Genomic DNA, 22,528 nt, shown 5'->3' on the forward strand with positions numbered 1-22,528 from the left:
TACAACCATATAAGCTCCACACAGCTCCTCAGCATAAGGTGGTTGATCAAGGTCCTCTGCTTCCTGGGGGTGTGGTAGTCTGATTCCGTAGGTATCCTCGAGGACAAGCCGTGGGATCCGTGAGGCCACAAGGGACACTGGGGGAATGTGGCATCTCATCTGGTCTATGGTAGGATCCACTTTGAAGGTCACAAAGGTGGGAGGCAATGGGCTACATGATTGAGGATGGAGCCTCTTACTCAAGTAAAAACGTAAACTGAATGAGTGTGTGCGTGGAGTAAGGGATGGTAATATATATATACAGGGTACAGTGTAGTTATACATTCGAACAATGAACAGGATACAAATCTAAACAAACAAAGTACACAAACATTGAATCCACATAGTTTCAGGTTCAGCTCACACAAGTCACCTGAAAGTGTTTACTCCTTCCTGGACTACAACCTTTGCACTGAATGAGTTTTGAGGGCATTGATCAACACTGGGATACCCCCACCTGTACAGACAATAGAATGACATTTTGGATCTCCACAGTGGTGGGTGGCCGCAAAGTTTCTGAGTGACAGTATATATACACTTGGCCTGGCAGTGCTATAACTGACTTATGATTAATTGTCTTTGTGGCTTTGTACATACCGTATATTTTTGTATGGTGGACATTTTTGTAGATTTCGTATTGAAGAGCAGTATACGAAAATTAAAACTACGAAATTATTCTACCGCAATACATTACTATCCTGAGCTGAACGAAGAATAAAAATATGAAATATTTAAATGGGTTGTTCGTACGAAAATTTACACCAAGGAAAATTACCCGTTATACGGCATAATTGTATGTTTTATAAATTGTGGATTGGGCTATATATCCTCATTCCCAGGCCAATTTTTCTCTAGAAAAACAGGGGTGGTGATGAGGTAGTTGGGCGTGGCCTGACCTTCCGTTAGGACAGGGGGTCGGGTTGCAAGCTTATCTGAGATTTGTTCTGGGGAAGTGTAACCAACCACGTGAAAAATGTTGCAATCTGATAGGGCACCCTATAGTAGCAGCAGAATAAAGCTTGCAACCCGACCTCCCGTCCTAACGGAAGGTCGGGCCACGCCCAACTAGTGATGAGGCTTACCCCGCTATAATTATATAGGATTGGAGTGCCATACACTATACAGCAACTATTGAGCCCTGTGGCGACAGGTGGCATTGTGGTCATGTGGCTTACCAGGCTTCAATGTGACCACAATGCCAATAATTCCCACCAATGCAAATACAGTACATACCACCGTACCGAAAAGTTCTTTCACTACTGAATTTGGCTCAAGGAAGAGAGAGGGGTGGATTACTATACTAGATAATTAGATAGACAATTAACAATAGCTAATCTCCAATATACATTACATGTACACGTAATACAAACCAACACAAGCTAGTATATATAGCTATCGGCGTCTGTTATTATCACTATACACAGTCATTGGGTCTCTTGAGTCAGAATCACTCTCAAATTGAACATCTAGACCTTCAAATTCCCGATTGTGATTAACATCCTTCTCGTAAACTTCTTCAATGAATTTTCTTACATTAATTGCAATCTTTCTCACGCTGACTCTGATACCTCTTTGCTGCCACTATGAAAGCCACAACACCTGCTACTGAAATGACAATATTCATCAGGAAATAAACCAGTCCAGTTCTAGCCATATACTAAACGGTAAAAAAATTCCAAGAATACCAATCAACTGAAATAGCAAAGAAATTCCAATGAGAAATCCTTTCATAGAGTGAGGGCTTGAGCACAGATAAATTCAAACACTCCACCATAGATAAATACATAAGCCACAGCAATAATGACTTGCTGAATAATGAGAATGAAGGGGCTGAGATGAAGGGATTGATCAACAACAAATGGGCCACGACCATTATAGTTGACCTGTCCAGGAGCAAACACAGAAGTAGCATTACTAGGGAGAAGGTGACCAATGGTGTCGACAAACAGTGAGCAAAACAGATTAACAGTGATGTGACAAAGACCAATTCCAATTCGTCTCAGAACACCAGAAGAGTACTTTTGAAACAGAAGATGAAGAAAAATGCGAACAAAAACAATAGAAAGACGGGGTATAGAGAGTGCCACCATTTAATAATAAGCGAAGATCAAGTAAAAATGTATCTTATAATTATAAGATATGTAGGTAATAGGGATCTTCCAGCTCTCACTCTATAAAATGGGTCAGGAATGTAGTGCAGCTTGCACCCTCTGCTTTTTTAGCATCGGCTGCTACCTCTTCAGACCAATAGTTCAACAAACAATTAATTGTTCCTCCAGCTCTCTGAGGCCCATGCAGTGGTCAGTTGGTTTCAGCAATGCCCCACCACTGAAGGTGCGGATAAGTGCAGACAGAAATCATGGGACACCATAAAGGCGTCAAATAATTATGGAAGAAGGGCTTCTGACATATGTGCCAGATCCCAGAGTCGTTCCCGCTTCCAGAGTGAAGGAGACTCGATGTGCTGCCGATTTCTTCAGGATGGATGAAACACCATCAGAGTCGCTGGACACTGGGTTTCTGGACAGCTATATATCTTGCATGGTATGATTGTTGTAAATCTATACAACTCCGATTCCAATTAAAATTTTTTATCATTCAGTTTTGCCACCAAATAAAATAAAAAATTATATGGGTATAGATTAAAAGAAAAGTGATTGTAGAGTCACTACCCATTTTTACTATTTTAAGTTATAGAAGCGTGGTCTGCCATTAAAATGGGTCATTACACATGGCAATAACCTTTTACCGTAACGACCTTATTATAACATAACTATGGGGAATGATTGTGAATCTAGAAAGTAACAATTAGAAAATAGTGTTTTTGTTGCCTTCAAAGATCACCTACAAGTTTCAACTATAACTATCCCTATCATTTTTCAACTACTGTCTCATGAAGTTAAAGCAGTCTATTAGCCTCGATTCCAGGCTGCTCTCAAAGGAGAAGGACGGCCTGGTATACACTGCATGTCTGCGCATGCATCAATCGCCCCAAGAATCTTGGGGATTGAGATATCTTAGTAAATTAGTCAGTATTTAAATACTGTATATTTACAATGATCCAGCCACGTGCAACAATAGATACCAGGCCCCCTTTTCACTAAAGGGCCTTGGATCGAAGCTATAGCAGTCTATATATGAAAGTGTCTAGTTTGCTCAAACAGTTCATTTTTGTGCCCCCACCAACACATATGCATGCACCAATCACTCTACCCCTGCTGCGCGCTGAGCATGCATGGGGTAGCATTCCCATACAAGATTTCAAACAGAGTGGGGGTGGGGGGTGCCCTGGGATTTTCCTTCCAGCCCAAGAGTCCCCCCCTCTATACAAATTTGGGAATTTTATCAATTATCATTAAAGGGATTTATTGAAGTCTATGATTTTTCTCCCTTTAGATTAATGGTTTGAAGCACATAATTAATTATAAACAACCTAATACACCTTAGAAAGTCCTTCTTCACGACTATTTCCGGGAGAGGAACACTCACTTAAGCATTTCCTCCTATACCGGTATATACCATGCAGCTAAATATCTTGCATTAAACCCTATGGCACAGTTACACAATTATAAATACACCGGTAAGCTTACTTGAAAGTGTTTAGTCCTCCCTGGAGTGGCAGACCTTCTTGCACTTAACGAGGGCATTAATGGTGGAGCTCTTACTAACATTGAGGTACCCCACCTGTAGACAATGGAATAGTATTTTAGACAATAATTATTGTTGACTACCTTGTCTAAAATTGGTTACTTTCACTACTGAAGTTGTCTCAAGGGAAGAGTAATTTAAAAGGTCACTACTAAAATAACAATCGTATTTCAACAACAATAATTATTCACTAAACCTAAATGTATCGCTAAACAGTCTATTATTATCGCTACACATGCAGTCATTGGGTTTCTGAGTCAGAATTACCCTCAAAGTGAACATCTAGATCTTCAAAATCAACATTGTGACGAACATCCTTCTCGTATACTTCTTCAATGTACTTTCTTATATTGCAATCTTCATCTCGCTGTCGATACTGATACCTCTTTGCTGCTACTATGAAAACCACATTACCTGCAACTGAGATCACAATGTTCAATAAGAAATAAACCAGTCCAGCTCTAGGGGAGTCCTGGCAGAAACTAAACGGTATAAGAATCCCAAGAATCCCAATCAACTGAAAAAGTCCTTTAATAGCAAAAAAAATGCCAATGAGAAATCCTTTCATAGAGTGAGGGCTTTGAGCACAGATGAATTCAAACACTCCACCATAGATAAAGACATAGGCCACAGCAACAAGGACCTGCTGAATAATGAGAATAAAGGGGCTGAGATGAAGGGTTTCATCAACAAGAGTTTCATTATTAGTTGTATAGTTAAAAGAAGAATAAAACTGAGGACCAAACACTGAGCCAGCATTATGGCCGTTAGCGAGAAGGTGACCAATGGTGTCGACAAACATTGAGCAAAACAGACTAACAGAGATAAGACAAAGGCCAATGCCAATTTGCCTGAGAATACCAGGGAAGCACTTTTGAAACAGAGGATGAATAAACTTGAGAAAAATAGGAATAAATACAACAATAAAGACAGGGTACAGAGTGCCACCATTAGTGAACATAGAGTAAAAAATGTTAAAATTATCTAATTCCATGTGATTACTTAGAATATTAAGAAAAGGTGCTGCAGCAATATCAGCAGTAAAGAATGGTCCAATTGAAAGTAAAATGACAACGATTCCAAAAAACGATTTCACATTCTCCACCTGCTCGGTAGTGAATGGTCCTCCATACTTGTCCTTGCCTAGATCCAGTCCAGTGGGTATGTCATCCTCCCAGAATGTAAAAGCACTGCGTTGAATAGGAATCTTGTTTCTTCTTGCAAAGCCGACAACTCGTGCAACCTCTTTGTAAGGGTTACCAATGCCTGTGTCAATAATAAACCACCTTCTCTTGGCAAGACAGAAAGTTATTGGTATACAAATCAGCTCAACTAACAGGACAAGTCCAAATATAGAAAGGCTTATGAAACCAGTGGCATTAGCTAAACTCCATACCAGCTTCCCAAAGCTTATTCCAGTATAGAGTGTGAAGAGAAACCAATGAATGAAAAGAAAGCTGTCTCTAGAAGGAGAATCATTTAATTGGTCAACCCCAAACTGAATAATATTAGCTATAAATCCAGCAAATGCGATCAACAGGGAGATTAGTAGAAAAGCTAAAAGTACACCATCCACCACCATAAGCAAAATGAATAGAGCTGTATAAGACGCAGGTACAGTAAATGCAATTGGCATAATAATGGCATTCACAATGACACCGATAAAAACAAAAGTCAAGAGTCCACACCACATGGTGCACACACTACATCTCACAACTTTATATCTGCCATATCGAACATCTGCCAAGTATCCGGCTAGAGGATAGAAGAGGAGCCAAAAAGTAAATATAGCATATATGCCACTTCCTGCCACTGCATTGGAAAGAACACCTCTTTTACTGGTTATACTGCCTCTGCTCAAGAGATAATCGAGTAAGAAATAGTTTTCAGGAGTCAAGAGGGCACCGTACATAAAAGACATTAAGGCGGTCCAAATATAAACAATTATTACAGCCTTTGACTTGATTAGTACACTTTTCTTGTTGCCATATTTCCCGTGATTACTTGTCATGAGTGGTGTGGCTTCAGTGGCATCTGGTACAGGAGTTTCATGAAGGGAAGCTTTCTCTATAGTTCCTTGCTCACAACTAGCCATTGCTTGGTCTTAGTGAGTGTAGCTATTGCAAATACTGAATGCCTACAAGACTAGAGTTACACCCCTTCTAAAGCAACAGCCCTAGAAGATGTGGTAAAATAATTGTGGTAAACTTTGAATGAAAGCATGCACCGCGTGTGTTGATGCCTCAGTGGAGACACCAAACCTTTACGACATGCATGCATGAAGCTACTATAGCTATATTACATTGAACATACACATATACAAAAAGGCACTATAGAACAGAGCAAACTACTGTAAGTAGAGTCACTCCAGATAGAGCGACAAATTTTGCTACGACTATTCTGAAACTAAGAAAAACGGTCAATTCCACAAAATGTAATGCAATCCATGACTATAGAAACTACTTCATTGATCTTTGAGTAGCTATTCTACGCACACGCACACGCACACACACACACAAACACTATCGTATACCTCGATGTGCATGTGCACACCGAGGTATAATAGAAACCCTATATAACATGACAAACATGCACACAGAAAACACTAATAATTATGCAATCATACACCATCATGCATTATACTAGAAGAATGTTGAACATAGGACGAGCGAAAAATGAGCATACTTTTGGATAATGTACCAAACGACTTCCTATAGTGAGGTAAAGAGCCTAAGTTTGTTTGATTTAATCGAGCGACGTACGATACACATATAGATGCATGAATATTGATAAATATATATACAAACAGAACCAAACAACGAAAAGAAAGCTGTCTCTAGAAGAGACTCGTCAACCCCAAACTGAATAACAATGCAGCAAATGAAATCCATAAGGAGATAAGAAAAAAGCTAGTCCACCATCCATTGCGAAATGGCTAAAGGCCTCCCCTCCGTAAGGATCTTTATTACTACTAGTTAACAAGATTGGCACCATAATAGCATTCACAATGAAACCGATAACAACCACAGTCAAGAGAGTTCACACCACGCGGTACATACACTACATCTCACAACCTTATAATCTTCCATATCGAACATCTGCACAGTATCCGGCTAGAGGATAGAAGAGGAGCCAGAAAGCAAATACAGCATATTATATGCTACTATCTATTAAGTTATAGATAGTACATGGGCATGAGATATCTATGTGTTATAGTGTCCCATATCACGAGGGCTTTTCCTGAGGGATGAGGGACACTATAACCATAGATATCGAATGCACATGTGCTAACTGATTTAGATCCCACTTTTCATTGGCTATGTACTAGCCCTGTCTCAGGCAAAAGTGCATTTATAAAAGCAGCAAGCCTTATAGCAACAGCTTTATTTTCCTGTTTCTGACAGGGTGATTTCTGCTTCTCTGCTAACAAAACCTTCGCATTGGCCCTGAATTGTCCTGCTTCAACATTGGAATGGACATTGGAATGGACAAGCTCCTCTGGGACAAGCTAGTGGATTAACTATGACTCCACCTTCTGCATGCAGGAAGCGCTCTGCCCAGCTTTCTGCACTCGAGCCCCAGCCCAAACTTCTCAGTTCTGTACAGCCGGCTATAGCCAAGAACAGCTTTGTCAAAAGATTTACAAGTAGGAGGTTGAATAGAAAGTTTGGAGTCAAATACAGATAAAAAAAGGGCTAGCTTGCTTAGCATACTCTCAAAAGTACACAAAAGTAGCTACATGAAAGAAAAAAACTTTTTTATCATTAATTTTATTATTAGCAGGTACGTTTATAATAGCATAGATAGTAGAAAGAGATGGATAGGAAACTCCTACGTAAATATCCGCCCACTCCGAGTTGCGCGTTATCCTTGGTGATACATCATGATAAGCGAAATAACAACTTGGAAGCCATAGCTACAGTCCCGTCATAAGCTGTCAGCAGCACTGCAGCACAGTAGTTAGACGTATAGACATGGCCAGGTACATCCTTCAAAGTGATACTACTCCTTTGAGTGGGAAAAAAGCACCGTAGACTGAGTCATTCCTCTAGTATGCTCAGTCATTGCTGTTGCGTGCAAAAGGTAAGTTTTTGTGCTAGGTTATCTTCCAAACTATTGTCATAAAAGTTGCTCTTTTGTAATTGCTGAGTTAATAATGGTTGGATGCATAAGGTGTTTATTTAAGTGTAAAACATTCTAATTTCCTTGTTTTTAACCACTTTAGTACATTTATATTAGGTAATCTTTGTGTTAGGTTGTCTTCTTTTTATTGTCGTTTAAAGCTTAACTATTTAGATGTATATGAGCAATAATAAGTGTTACAAGAGGCTTTTAAGTATTTTACTTGTGAGATACTACACTGGACTCTTATACCATATTTTATTGTTCATTTAATTTTACAGATAATTTTGCATGTACTTGTAGTATAATGCCGAAGATTAGAGCTGGCCGACGTCATCATCTCTATAAAAGCCAAAATTCCGAACGAAAGCGTCAAACACTTCAGACACTCACCAACACCATTGATAATTGGGATGCCATCGATCTATTTGAAGGTCTGAAACAAGAATTGTCGTCATCGCTGTTAAGTGGCTGGCATGTATTTGCTAACTCTGACACAATACAGATGTCTTTGGTTTCTAATTCGCCACCAGAACCTAGTGTTGTTCGCATAATTCTAACTGTGCACAAACATTTTAAATGGGCTGTACATGTGTACGGAAAGGTTGTACCCTCGAACAGTGGCTTTGTAAGAAAATTTCCAACATGCTTAAAAACCAAAGAAGAAGTACACCACATTTGTATAAGCCTACAGGGAGCTGCTTTATGCGAAGGAAACAATGATGACCGCTTTATTGAGTTGGTAGTGAAGAGAGGTGGAGTTGTCAAGAATCGTGCAGCAACAACTGTTACAGCTTTCTTGGATGAAAAAAAATCACACTGTTCGTCACCAGAACTGTGAGATTATTCTGGCCGAAAAGGGCCAATGTAGTGCCTGTCATAATTACAGGCCAACACTCCGTGCTATGTGCTCCAAAAAGGAATCCTCTCAATCAAGCAAGACATCAAGCAGTAGTCATGCTAATTATCGGTATCTACAACGCAGTGAGCTTACAGACAGGCTTTCAAATGTGCAACAGGCTAGGAGGGCAGCAGAACGAAATGTAAAACGGCTCAAAGAAAAATTAAGTCATATCATTGATGCTGAAGGAATTGAGCTTGAAGAAAATGATGAACATGAAATGGAAGAACTGTTCTCTATTGCAGATAAAGAAATTGAAGACCATGAGGGTCGTTCCATGTTGTTGAATAGTTTTCCTCGTTGCTTTTCGGTGACTATTAAAACTACTGAGTTTATCTGTCCATGATATGGCAAATGAATGTATTCGAATTGTGCTCCACAATTTTATAACAGATTTAAGTAAATCCATTTTTTGTGAAGCTGTATCGAGAGAAACAGTCATGGTCTCCCACAAAGAGGTAACGGCCTCCGTCTTTAGGGCATCTTCCTCTATCTTGGATAGCATGACATCTGATGGGTCTGTTCTTACATCAAGATGCTGCCTACATACCAATTTGATTGCTTTTGTGAGAGCAAAAAAATTGTTATATTAACATGATATAGACCACCTCTATCTCTTTGTTCGGTCCATGTGCGACTGTAGTCATGTATTGATGTAATACTGCTCTCGTATTCATCGAGACTTGTTTTCATCGAGTCCAATACACTGGCATATTGATGATGGTGCTTACGATATTTTTTCTTCAGCTTCATTATTACATACCCAGCCACGTATCTAACGACATTCTCTTCCTTATCGGTCAACGATGAAGCTGCTGACTTTAATGTTAAATTCGATGGGACTACCATCTGTTTAACTACAGTGTACATCAGTCTCTTAAGAATTAGTTGAAATATGACCCCAGACACTTTAGAAACATCTTGTGATAATATTATATGTAACATACCAATGCAAGAGTTCCATCTAGCACAATTCACTGGAGACAGCCTATACACACATGAAAATTTCTCCATATACTTGAGATAAGGCTATTTTTTCCTTTCCACAAGCTAGGGCCTGAAACGCAGGTAATCACCATTTGAAGCAGTTCTTTTCCTAGTAACTTCCACTCGTCCTGCTCAATCTTATTTTGTATGGTTTCCAAAAGTTGCAGTATAGCAGAGCCTTGACAAGAAGTTTTCACAATGTCGTCCTCCTTGCATTGGATAATACTTTGTAACAGGGTATAGCTTGAGACTGGTCAAGCTTGCTAAGCTCAACAATATGCTCCTCTTCATGGTCTGAGTCACTGTCTAGTTCCGTCTTTTCAGGTTCTGCATTGAGTTCTGCCATTGCATATAATTATCAATGAGTTATGCCATGATTACGAGGTAGCAAATGACAACTAGAAGACTCTGGAGTAGATAAAGAAAGAAAAAAAGAATGTTTTTTCCACCTACGCGAAACACGGATTGTGACAATGATTTACATGGAGTTTCCTATCCATCTCTTTCTACTATCTATGATAATAGTAACAATAAGGTAGTTCGCAAATCCACAGATCAAATCCAAGAGAACGTGGCTAGAAGCCTATAGAAGCTTCGTCGCATTGCAACCGTTGAGCAGTTATGGCTGGAATAGACACACACACACACACACACACAGTCAGCTTTACCGTATCCCTGATGCAGCTACGCCTCGAAGTATAAAAAGCTTATTCTACCTGCTAACACTCTAATACTTTTGAGCGAAAGCATAACATGGTGAGAGGCATTAGCACAGCGCAACTTGCAATGGTGGCATTGTGGTCATAATCATTAGAACCTGGCCATCTGGCTTCAATGTCACCACAATGCCTACACATGGTACCAGAACCCAATATATACATACCAAAAAGTACTTCCACTATAAAATCACTACTGAATGTTTGCCTCAAGGTAGAGGGTAAATCATTACTATACTATAGAAATAACTATCTGCAAAATGTTATTATCACTACACATACACATGCAGTCATTGAGTCTCTGAGTCAGAATCACTCTCAAAGTGAATATCTAGATCTTCAAATTCACGATTGTGATTAGCATTTTTCTCGTAAACTTCTGCAATGTATTTTCTTACATTACAAAGTTCATCTCGTTGACGATACTGATATTTCTTTGCTGCCACTATGAAAGCCACAACACCTGCAACTGAGATAACAATGTTCACCAGGAAGTAAACCAGTCCATTAATTAAGACATTAAGGCAGTCCAAACGAGAATCATTATTGCAGCCTTTGATTTGATCAGCATATTTTTCTTTTTGCCATATTTACTGTGATTACTTGTCACAAGTGGTGTGGCTTCAGTGGCATGTCTGCTGGCATCTGGTGCAGGAGTTTCATGAAGGGAAGCTTGCTCTATAGTTCTTTGCTCACGACTATAGCCATTGTTCTTACTGTGAGTGTATTCTTAATGTCAGAGTGTATAGCTACCTAAAGAAATTTCCAGTTATTGCTCACTGAACACCCTTGTTCTAATCAGAAGATCAAAAAATTATTATGGCAAGAATAATAGAATTATAGAGGAGCCCTACAACATGCACCCAGAAAACACCATAATTAAATTCATTACCCTGTGCGTGCGGTGCGCAGCAGGGGTAGAGTGCATGATTGGTGTGTGTGTGTGAGTGACACAAAAATGAGCTGTTATAGAGCGAAGTAGATACTTTCATTGACTGCTTTAATTGTTAATGAGACAGTATTTTAGGCTAGTTATAGTTGAAACTTGTAGGCAATCTTCGAAGGCGACAAAAAACACTTCTAATGGTTGCTTTATAGATTTCACGATCATTCTCGATTCACTATCATTCCCAATAATGAAATGTGTTAAGGTCATAATACGGTAAAGAGTTATTTTAAACCGGGGTGGTTATAGCTATATACGATTGGGTATGATTTGGAGTGCCATGCACGTACAGTAACTATTGAGCCTGTGGCGACAGGTGGCATTGTGGTCGGACGGAACCTGTGGCCACCAGGCTTCCAATGTGACCACCAGGCTTCAATGTGACCACAAGGCTTCAAGGTGACCACAAAGCCACCATGCAAGCACAGTATGTATACCACAAAAAGTACTTTCACTACTAAATTTACAAGAAGGAAGGGGGTGGATTACTACTAATAGACAATTGAGACAATTAATTTCCACTTATATATACATTACACGTAATACAAACCAATTACTCAAGTATAAATAACTATCCGTATCACAGTCACTACACAGTCATTGGGTCTCTGAGTCAGAATCACTCTCAAAGTGAATATCTAGATCCTCAAATTCACGATTGTGATTAACAGCCTTCTCGTAAAACTCTTCAATGTACTTTCGTTCATTGCACAGTTCATCACGTTGACGATACTGATACCTCTTTGCTGCTATTATGAAAACTACAACACCTGCGACTGAAATAACAATGTTCACTAGGAAATAAACCAGTCCAACAAAAGGGGAGTGCCACCAGAAACTAAAAGGTAAAAGAATTCCAAGAACACCGATCAATTGAAATAGTCCTTTAATAGCAAAGAAAATTCCAATGAGAAATCCTTTCATAGAGTGAGGGCTTTGAGCACAGATGAATTCAAACACTCCACCATAGATTAATACATAGGCCACAGCAACAAGGACTTGCTGAATAATGAGAATGTAAGGGGGGGCTTCAAGGGAGGGAGCAGCAACAAAAGTAGAAAAATTACTTGAGGCAAATACATCCTCAACAAAACTTCCAGGAGCAAATATTGAAATAGTAGCATTATAGTGGCTAGGGAGGTGACCAAACGTCTCAACAAACAGTGAGCAAAACAGACTAACAGTGATAAGACAAAGACCAATTCCAATTCGCCTTAGAATACCAGGGAAGTACTTTTGAAACAGAGGATGAATAAACTTGAGAAAAATAGGAACAAAAACAACAAGAAAGACAGGATACAGAGTCCCACCATTAGTAAACATAGAGTAAAATATGTTGCTTATATCAAACGGTAAAATGTTCCCAACCTTCATGTGATCTTTAAGTATACTGAGAAAAGGTGCAGCAGCAATATCAGCCGTAAAAAATGGTCCTACTGAAAATAAAAGGATAACGATTCCAAAAAATGATTTCACATTCTCCACCTGCTCGGTAGTGAATGGTCCTCCATACTTGTCCTTCCCTAGATCCAGTCCAGTGGGTATGTCATCCTCCCAGAATGTAAAGGCACTGCGTTGAATAGGAATCTTGTTTTTTCTTGCAAAGCCGACAACTCTTGCAACCTCTTTGTAAGGATTACCAATGCCAGTGTCAATAACAAACCACCTTCTCTTAGCAAAACAGAGAGTTACAGGTATACAAATCAGCTCAACTAACAGGACAAGCGCTAATGTAGAAAGGCTCAAGAAACCAGTGACATTAACTGAACTCCATACCAGTTTCCCAAAGCTTATTCCAATATAGAGTGTGAAGAGAAACCAGTGAGTGAAAAGAAAGCTGTCTCTAGAAGGAGAATCATTTAATTGGTCAACTCCAAACTGAATAACATTGGCTAAAAATCCAGCAAATGCAATCAACAAGGAGATAAGTATAAAAAGTCCAAGTACACAATTCACTACTATTAATGAAATGACTGCAGACTCAAAGGAATCAAACAGAGTTCTAGTTAACATAATTGGTAAAATGATGGCGTTCACAATACCACCGATAACAGCCATAGTCATGAGTCCACACCACATGGTGCATACACTACATCTCACAACTTTATATCTTCCATATCGAACATCTGCCAAGTATCCGGCTAGAGGATAAAAGAGGAGCCAGAAAGCAAATGCAGCATACACACCACTAGCTATTTTTATCTCAAGAGTCTCAAAACCGAGTTCTGGTGTATTGGCTAAGAAAAAGTAAACTTCAGGGTTCAGAAAACTACCATAGATCAATGACATTAAAGCAGTCCAACAGAGAATCATTATTGCAGCCTTTGACTTGATCAGCACACTTTTCTTGTTGCCATATTTCCCGTGATTACTTGTCACGAGTCGTGTGGCTTCAGTGGCATCTCTGTTGGCATCTGGTGCAGGAGTTTCATGAAGGGAAGCTTGCTCTATAGTTCCTTGCTCACAACTAGCCATTGTTCTTACTGCACTTATAGCTAGCTATACCTAAAGAAATTTCCAGTTATTGCTCACTGAACATAGATGGGCGTGCCCGTCCCCGGCCATAAAAATGGGGGGACGGGTTTCAGCCCTATCTAGCATTCGTTCTGCTGACCGCGTACTAACTATGAATATTGTTAATATTGGCGCGCTCCTGACCACAGAGCTCAGGTGTTAATTAGAGTCCACATGGCTTCAGTTCTGATTCTGTCTCCACTAATTGTGCTGTTCTACGTTAATAATGGCGCACCCCATCTCCATATACTGCTTTGGTTGTGGAACTGATCTGACTAGTACTCCCACAGAGAGAAGATCTCTCACTAGTGAAAATAATGCTCATGTGGCTCAAGTTTGGAAAGCCTTTGTTGTGGATGAAAATGAGCCTGATGTTGACCTTGACTGCATACTGAGTGGTGATGGTATCCAAGAAAGAGCTGGTAAATTATGTAGGAAATGCCAATCCACCTACGAAAGATATTCAAAGCTACACGACACCATACAAAATAATATGAAGAAGGCAATTGATGCAATGCCGGGTGTTTTTCCTTCATCAACAACATTAGCCCCACCTTTAGCAAAGAAACCTCGTCTAGGCAGGTCTTTTAGCAATTATGCTGGCCATAGCAGTAAAACATCTCAGACTGCGAGCAGCGAGTCTCCAGACGTTGTTGTAAGTTAATAATCATTATGTATTGAAATGTTGCATGGTGTGTATTATAATTGTATAATCCTCAAATTTAGGTTCATGTCTCTTACAAGAACGCAAAGAAGAGCTATCCCCTCACTCCTAATCGAAAGCACTTAACAAAAGCGATAGCTCGTAGAAGTAAAAAATCCATTGCTGTCGAGGCCATGAAGGATAAGTCTGTCAAGAAATACATATTGAAGCTTGTCGGACAAGAAATCTTCAAAGAAGTGAAGTGTATGGCATCCGACAAGGTTAACTCAATCCTTCAGAGCACAAACGCCAATGACCTGAAATGTTTCTCCTGGAATTCTCTGCTTACTGAGCTCACACAGTTTGCTCCCTTGATGTCCAGTGTTCTAGTTTCTGCTACCAAAACTCGAGCACCTCGTTCTAATACCAAGGCAGTGATCGGTATGTGCGCAGCAATCATTCTCAAACATAGAAACCCTAGGATGAATATCGTTCAGAAAATTAATTCACTGATCTTGTACGCTGGTCATAGTTCAAAACAGGTGAGTTTCGTTAAAACTATATAATGTATAATAATTATAGATCTGGTATCGGTATATAGGTGTATCAACGCTTGAACCCCCTCAACCTAACTGTGTCTCACGTATCGATGATTCGAGTGTTGGCAAAGGTAGGGCTGGGTTATGATGCCAGGGTGAAGGAGTGGAGAGACTCTCTTCTTGCCACTATCACTGACGAGGATGAATTAGTAAGCGAAAAAAATGTTTGTATAGACATAATTCTGTGCATGCAGTATTAAATAATTATGCTACTTCACTTGCATTTATAGACTACACAACAAGCTCCTTGGTCAAAATCGACAGAAGATGGTGCAGCAGACTCTGATGACTGTTCGACTGACAGTGATGACTCGTGGAAACAATTTCCCCCAATGACATCTGATGAAGAGGATCAACCTTCTGAAGATCATGATAGTGCAGACGATACTGGTGATGAAGACCTTAATGACAGTGGTCATTTAGGTACCTGCTCCCGATCAACAGAAGAAGAAAGTAGTGGTTGAAGCATACATAGTGAATGTGGAAGTAGAGGTGTGCATATAATATGTAATTTTGCTTGTAACGTACATAATTACTTATAATTATTATTGTGCTAACGTCAAGCAAGTTATAAACGTTATGCAGGTGGTGCTACAATGTTCCGTATTTGTGGTGACAATATTGACAAGGGAGTCAAGCAAAGGTACATGCGAGTGGGTGTGAAAAAACCGGATTCTCTTCACTGGTTTCATGCGTATGCTGTCTCTGACAGAATCGACTTCTCGAATCTCAGTGAACAAGTCATCCCGACTTCACAAATCTGTCCTGATAGAATTGCTGCGTCTTTATTGCCATCTGTTGAGGACGACTTGGCAATACGCAGAAACATATGCACACTTATGTCTCGTGTGCTTTGTGATAATGTTACGTTCTTCAAAGCTTCTTTCGATGGAGTCGTCGATCGCCATATAAAGCATGATTTTTATGACCAAATGTCAAAAAAATCTGATGTGGTAAGTAAATATAGTGTTAGCCCATATCTATTCAGTTTGATTAATACTGCATGTGCTTACAACAGGTTCCTCTAGGGATTTTGGCCAAGAATGAAAACAAGGGGGAAGACATGGTAGCTATAATGGAGCATTTCCATCAGTATGTACCCATTAAAGAGATCAGCTGTGATCGGTATATGCCATGTATTGACAAGACAGTCAAAGTATCAAATGCGTTGGGTCGCCCTATACTCTTCAGTGGAGACCAACTGACTGCAGCAAGAGCTCGAGGGGCGCAGAAGGCCAAAGTTAATTCACCCTCACCCTCAGCTAGATTTGTGGGTCTGGTTCCCATGGCAGAAGACTGGCATACTAAAGTTGCTTTTCTCAAGGTAACTTGTGTCATATACACGCATACATGTTGAATTTAAATCATCATTAATTGTGTAACATAACACCTATTTTAAACGAAAATTAATACTATCTGTATAGATAATTTGGAAGTACTTCTACTCGGAAAGGTCAGCTTCTGAACATGGAACTATGTACCAAATACGGAACAAGTTGAATAGAATAAATGTGGTGAAATCACCAAAGAATGACGTGAATGCCTGTGAGGATTTCATTGAAATTGTCACTGCCGGCCACATTGTTGCATCTTCTTATGCTGTATTGAGATTGAAGTCAAAAGATGACACTCCTACTGATGACATACTACCGAATGCTAAAGATGTGTGGTTTAAGTCACATGAGGAGAGAAAGAAATGCTTAATGCAGTTGTGTGAGCTTATATATGATAAATGTGTATGCTTCAGTTACAATGGTTTGAATTGTGACTTAAAAGCGAGTTCTAAACGAGATGGCATTTTCAGCTACTCTACAGAGCTTCTACGACTTGGGTGTTTCTACCTAGAGTTTTCCGACGCTATCAGAGAAGGAGATGGTGAACGCGTCCTGCGTTGCTGGAAATATCTTATGCCAGTATTTTACGGCTCTGGATCTAAGAATTATTGTTGTGAGTCGGTGAATTTACTTCTTCAACACCTGTACACATTGTCACCAAGGCTTTCAGCACAGCTAATATGGAGTCGGTTCGTAAACATGAATGGTAAACCAGGGATGAATATTGCGGGTGATTTACACATGGAACATCTAAATAAAATTGCCAAGACATGCATACGAGCTCAAGGTGTTAATAGAACAGCTAAGGCAATTCAAAGAACTGGGAGGGCAATCGGCACAATATCACCACTGCTTGATCAGTTCGATGAAGATAACAGTATTACACATTCAAGTAGTAGACAAGCAAAACCTAATACACAAACAGATATCGAAGTTGTAGCCGAGGAACTTGTGAAGTCTCGTGGGTTTATAGTAGAAGATAACCGAAAGCACCTAACGTTCCCACGTGTTAGGAATGTGCTACATTCCAAAACTAAAGATGAACTAATGACCTGGATTTTAACCAAATTGCCTGATAAATTTTAGTTTGATTTTTTTTACAGTTCAAAGAAAGCGTAATACGACTTTTCCCAATCATCAAGCATTATAAAAAAAGTACGATTGCACGCGCAATTAATCAAAATAAATAGTAGTAGATCTAGTAAGCTTAGTAAAATGTATCATATTGGTTTCACAGTTACCACAAAAGCATAGCTTGGCACAAATGTCACAACAAACACACTTACTACCCATATCGTTGTGAACGTAATTATCCATATCTGTGAATAGGAAATCGCGTCGGCATTTATCACAGTTTGAGGCATATTCTTTAATGTCCGTATCAACAGGGTGGTGAGTGGTTGCTTGAAGTAGTGTGACTGATGACAGATGTCCATCTCTGCCAGCCCGACCAGTTTCTTGAATGTAAGAACTATTGTCATCCGGCAGGCCAACATGAACTATTTGCCTCACATCAGCGCAATCTACCCCCATACCAAAGGCAATTGTGGCAATAACAATTCTCAGGCTGCTTTTTTTCTTAAATAACTGTATAATTTCTGTTTTGTGGCCAGCATCTGTAACGCTAGTAAACATGTCTACCATGCGGAAAGAGGGTACATCAGGAGCATAAACAGGCTCTGTGAAATTGGTGCCTAACTCTCTCCGAAGAAAAATGTATATATCTGCACACATACTGAACGACTGACCGTAAATGATTGTTTTTGGGAAGGCAACACGCACATTTTTCAACTTCCGAGCTAATGGACGAAACGTTTCTTCAACTCCATTAAACACTCCAACACAGTAAAAGAGATTCTTTTTAGAAGGAGATCTTGTGATTACATAGGGTGACTTTAGCCCGATTGTCTTGCTGACAGAGTAACGAATGGTTTTTGTGGCTGTCGCTGTAACAGCCATTACATTCACACCTATTGGTAATAGGCTTCTCACTTCACCAATTCTATCCATGACAGGCCTAAAAGTCTCACCCCTATAAAACAATAATTATATCATTATTTACCTACTTAAGATTATAATTATGAGTATAATATATACAAGTGCATTTGTTATGTGGCTTACCATTTCTTCACACAATGTGCCTCATCAATCACAAAGGCCTTCAAACGATTAGCATAAACATCGCCTTCCAGCAATTTTCTCCACTTTCGGTTTCCAATGATCATCTCTGGCGTAAAGAAAATTAACTGATACGCACCTCTGCACACACCATCTTGTACTTCAATGTCCACATTTTCTCCTGAAACTAGTGCCGAGGACAATCCCTTGGAAGAAAAAAATGCCACCTGCATTGGAATCAACATAGTTACTAATTTTGCTTGTCAGTCTGTGTGAGTTATAATTATTCGCTATAATTATGTACGACACATGCAGTGATGTGAATGTTATCATGTTCAGGGCTTCAGGCATACTTGAATGTTTCTGTGAACACGAACATGCAATTGCAAGAGTGAAAAGGGTCACGTGTTATCTTCACTTGTGAGAGTATAGTTTAATACATGCATGGCATGCCTTTTTAATCATGATAAACCCTAAACCAGCCTACCTGATCTTTCATAATAGCTAGCAGAGGAGTCACTACTATCACCAGTGAATATCCTTTCTCCTTTTGAAGGATTTTATCAAAGGTGAATGGCAAACAAGCATAGCACAGACTTTTCCCAAATCCTGTTGGAAGAACAGCAAATACGTCTTTCTTTCCCATAAAAGCACGCACAACATCCATCTGTTCAGGTTTCACACTTGGATAGCCCAACTCTCTGGCAGCTGAGCAGATGCTTTCAGTCAAAATACTCATAGTTTACTTTATTCAATTCAACTTGATATGTCAGCTGAGAAGCCAGGTTTAGCTGGGAAGCCACAATATGCATTACGTGATCACTCTGCAATCTGATTGGTGCTGCATGATTTTCTGCAGCAGAACGAATGCTAGATAGGGCTGAAACCCGTCCCCCCATTTTTATGGCCGGGGACGGGCACGCCCATCTACACTGAACACCCTTATTCCAATAAAAATTATTGTGGCAAGGAATTATAGAGAAGCCCTACAACATGTACCAGAAAACACCAAATCATTACCCCGCTGCAGGGGTAGAGTGATCGGTGTGTGTGGACACAAAAAATGAGCGAACTATACCGTATTACTAGAACACTTTGCGGGTGAAAAACTTTTAGAATAAAAGAACCAAATTATCAGAAATGTTGACCCTTTGCGATCTAACTATTGCATTCTGGCAATAATCGTGTGTATAATTTTGCGGATTTTATTGTTGCGAATTGATCAACCATCGCAAAGTTCGCAAATGTTTAGATGCTCGCAAAACATTCTAGTAATACGGTAGATCGATTCACTTCATCAATCTAATCGTTGCTTCATAGATTCACGATCATTCTCCATATAATTATAACGATATAATGAAGGTCATTACGGTAAAAATTTATTGTCTGTTTTGCTAAACATTGAGGGCAAGCGAAGCCAGCATATATATAGAAAATGTACGTAGATCAATCAAACGACTTAATTCATTAAGTGAGGTATAAAGAAGTTTGTTTACTTCGCTTCAACGGAGCGATTTGATTTGAGTACAGTAATAAAGAGCGTAAGTTTTGTTAGTGCGATGTACGATTACATACATACATACAAATATACAGTCTTACATATACAAACAGAAAAAGGCATGTAAGTCGCTAGTGTAAGGCTCGCGAATTATGCTGACATGCATAATTATATATTAAGAATATACTTACTTCTAGAACATTCTCTGTGGACTCTTATAATGCCATGTGTTCTTAGTTCATTTCCTGCATGATTGTGTTCGAATGTTTCATTTTCTTTGATCTAGCTGAGCACATGCAGCTGAACCGGATTTCAATAGGTTATGGGCCCAGTGTCACAGTGCTAGCTAGCTGAAGTGAGTAGAGACTATTTTGTCGTTGTCTTGGTGCTTAACTTGTTCGTTGCGGTAGAGACTATTTTGTAAGCCAGGTTCTTCTTTGTCGTCTTGGTGTTTAACTTGTTCGTCGCGACAGTAAACTTGTTTGTTGCAGCAGTTGCATGAACATGGCTGAGAGCGTTAGAAGTACGGTATCGGTTGTTCCGCTCAACAGTAGTAACTATGCTATACGTGGAAGATTCAAGCGAAGATGACACTGTTGAAGGAGAGACTGTGGAAGATAGTCGATGATTGCACCAAATGGTATACAGATGGTGGAGCTCTGTCAACATTGGGATACCTTTATAAACAATGGAATGACATTTTAGATCTGCACAGTGGTGGGTGGCCGCAAAGGTTCTGAGTGACAGTATATACACTTGGCCTGGCAGTGCTATAACTGACTTGTGGTTAACTATCCTTGTGGCTTCATACATTTGTGGAGTTGGGCTAGCCTCATTCCCAGCTAATCCCAGGCCAATTTTTATCTACGGGGTGGTAATGTGAAGTGCCATGCACGTATGTATGCAGCAACTATTGACGTACAGCAACTATTGAGCCCTGTGGCGACAGGTGCATGGCATTGTGGTCATATAGAACCTATTACCTGTGGCAACAGGTGGCATTGTAGTCATATGGGACCTGTGGGCTGTGGCTGTGGCCACTAGGCTTCAATGTGACCACAACACCCATTAGTTCCACATTAGTTCTAAGTACATTACATACCACCAAAAAGTACTTTCACTACTGAATTTGCTTCAAGGAAGAGAGGGTGGATTACTATACTAGATCTTCAAACATTTAACAATAGCCAATCTCACTTGAATATACATTACACGTAATACAAACCAATTACTCAACTATCCGCATCACAGTATTTTATTATCACTATACAGTCATTGGGTCTCTGAGTCAGAATCACTAAAGTGAACATCTAGATCTTCAAATTCCCGATTGTGATTAACATCCTTCTCGTAAACTTCTTCAATGTACTTTCTTACATTACAAAGTTCATCTCGCTGTCGATACTGATACCTCTTTGCTGCCACTATGAAAGCCACAACACCTGCGACTGAAATAACAATGTTCACCAGGAAATAAATCAGTCCAGCTCTAGGGGATTCTTGCCAGAAACTAAACGGTAGAAGAATTCCAAGAACACCGATCAATTGAAATAGTCCTTTAATGGCAAATAAAATTCCAATGAGAAATCCTTTCATAGAGTGAGGGCTTTGAGCACAGATGAATTCAAACACTCCACCATAGATAAAGACATAGGCCACAGCAACAAGGACTTGCTGAATAATGAGAATGTAGGGGCTAAGTTGAAGGGAGGGAGCAGCAACAAAATAGTTATCAGTTTCGTAATGTCCAGGAGCAAACACTGAAATATTATTGCCACTAGGGAGAATGTGACCAATCGTGTCAACAAACAGCGAGCAAAACAGACTAACAGTGATAAAACAAAGACCAATTCCAATTCGCCTCAGAATACCAGGGAGATATTTTTGGAACAGAGGATGAATAAACTTGAGAAAATAGGAACAAAAACAACGAGAAACACAGGGTACAGCGTGCCACCATTAGCGAATATGGAGTAAGAAAGGTTTCTTAAAGTAATCCCAAGGAGAGTCTCTGTATCCATGTGATTTTTCAGTATACTGAGAAAAGGTGCTGCAGCAATATCAGCTGTAAAGAAAGGTCCAAGTGATAGTAAAATGACAAAAATTCCAAAAAAAGATTTCACATTTTCCACCTGCTCGGTAGTAAATGGTCCTCCATACTTGTCCTTGCCTAGATCCAGTCCAGTGGGTATGTCATCCTCCCAGAATGTAAAGGCACTGCGTTGAATAGGAATCTTGTTTCTTCTTGCAAAGCCGACAACTCTTGCAACTTCTTTGTAAGGGCTACCAATGCCAGTGTCAATAACAAACCACTTGCGCTTAGCAACACAAAAAGTTACTGGCAAACAAATTAGCTCAACTAACAGAACAAGTCCAAGTAATGAAAGGCTTGTTAAAAATGTGGCAAAAACTGAACTTGACACTATTTTTCCAAGGCTTATTCCAATATAGAGTGTGAAGAGA

The 22,528-nt window shown here is 39.6% G+C and overlaps 3 protein-coding genes across 9 annotated transcripts in view; 1 reads left to right on the plus strand and 2 right to left on the minus strand.

The window, feature by feature from the left end:
- Window positions 1–22,528, minus strand: part of LOC135333844 (uncharacterized) — a 47,824-nt gene that overhangs the window by 20,728 nt on the left and 4,568 nt on the right. For 2 of the 7 annotated variants that reach the window (XM_064528851.1, XM_064528847.1), the window contains 3 exons: window positions 3,630–3,723; window positions 413–496; window positions 4–256 (listed from right to left, as the gene is read on the minus strand). Coding sequence is in view for 3 of the 7 variants with exons in the window: in XM_064528848.1 (XP_064384918.1) it covers window positions 17,623–18,481; window positions 18,571–18,794; window positions 19,055–19,306 (1,335 nt within the window). In the remaining 4 variants the exon portion in view is untranslated. Of the gene's footprint in view, window positions 1–3; window positions 257–412; window positions 497–3,629; window positions 3,724–3,954; window positions 6,164–16,562; window positions 18,482–18,570; window positions 18,972–19,054; window positions 19,468–22,528 lie in introns of those variants that run through there. The other 5 variants (XR_010394101.1, XM_064528846.1, XM_064528848.1 and 2 more) reach the window with 5 other exon arrangements.
- LOC135333846 (solute carrier family 15 member 4-like) lies at window positions 11,833–13,902 on the minus strand. The gene has a single exon (XM_064528852.1). The coding sequence runs from the start codon at window positions 13,832–13,834 to the stop codon at window positions 11,957–11,959; it is 1,878 nt and encodes a 625-aa protein (XP_064384922.1). The 5' UTR covers window positions 13,835–13,902; the 3' UTR covers window positions 11,833–11,956.
- Window positions 14,709–15,604, plus strand: LOC135333864 (uncharacterized). Its single transcript, XM_064528880.1, has 3 exons — window positions 14,709–15,058; window positions 15,118–15,264; window positions 15,346–15,604. Exons 1-3 carry the CDS (start codon window positions 14,711–14,713, stop codon window positions 15,577–15,579), a joined length of 729 nt encoding a protein of 242 aa, XP_064384950.1. The 5' UTR covers window positions 14,709–14,710; the 3' UTR covers window positions 15,580–15,604.

This window comes from Halichondria panicea, chromosome 3 (assembly GCF_963675165.1).
Source record: "Halichondria panicea chromosome 3, odHalPani1.1, whole genome shotgun sequence".
Lineage (NCBI taxonomy): Eukaryota > Metazoa > Porifera > Demospongiae > Suberitida > Halichondriidae > Halichondria > Halichondria panicea.

Excerpts from the sequence above, each read along its gene's own strand:
- LOC135333846 (XM_064528852.1), bottom strand. The coding sequence starts at position 13,834 with ATGGCTAGTTGTGAGCAAGGAACTATAGAGCAAGCTTCCCTTCATGAA.
- LOC135333864 (XM_064528880.1), top strand. The coding sequence starts at position 14,711 with ATGAAGGATAAGTCTGTCAAGAAATACATATTGAAGCTTGTCGGACAA. Across the intron at positions 15,059-15,117 it reads CTGGTCATAGTTCAAAACAG|GTGTATCAACGCTTGAACCC; the intron begins GTGAGTTTCGTT and ends ATCGGTATATAG. Across the intron at positions 15,265-15,345 it reads TCACTGACGAGGATGAATTA|ACTACACAACAAGCTCCTTG; the intron begins GTAAGCGAAAAA and ends TTGCATTTATAG.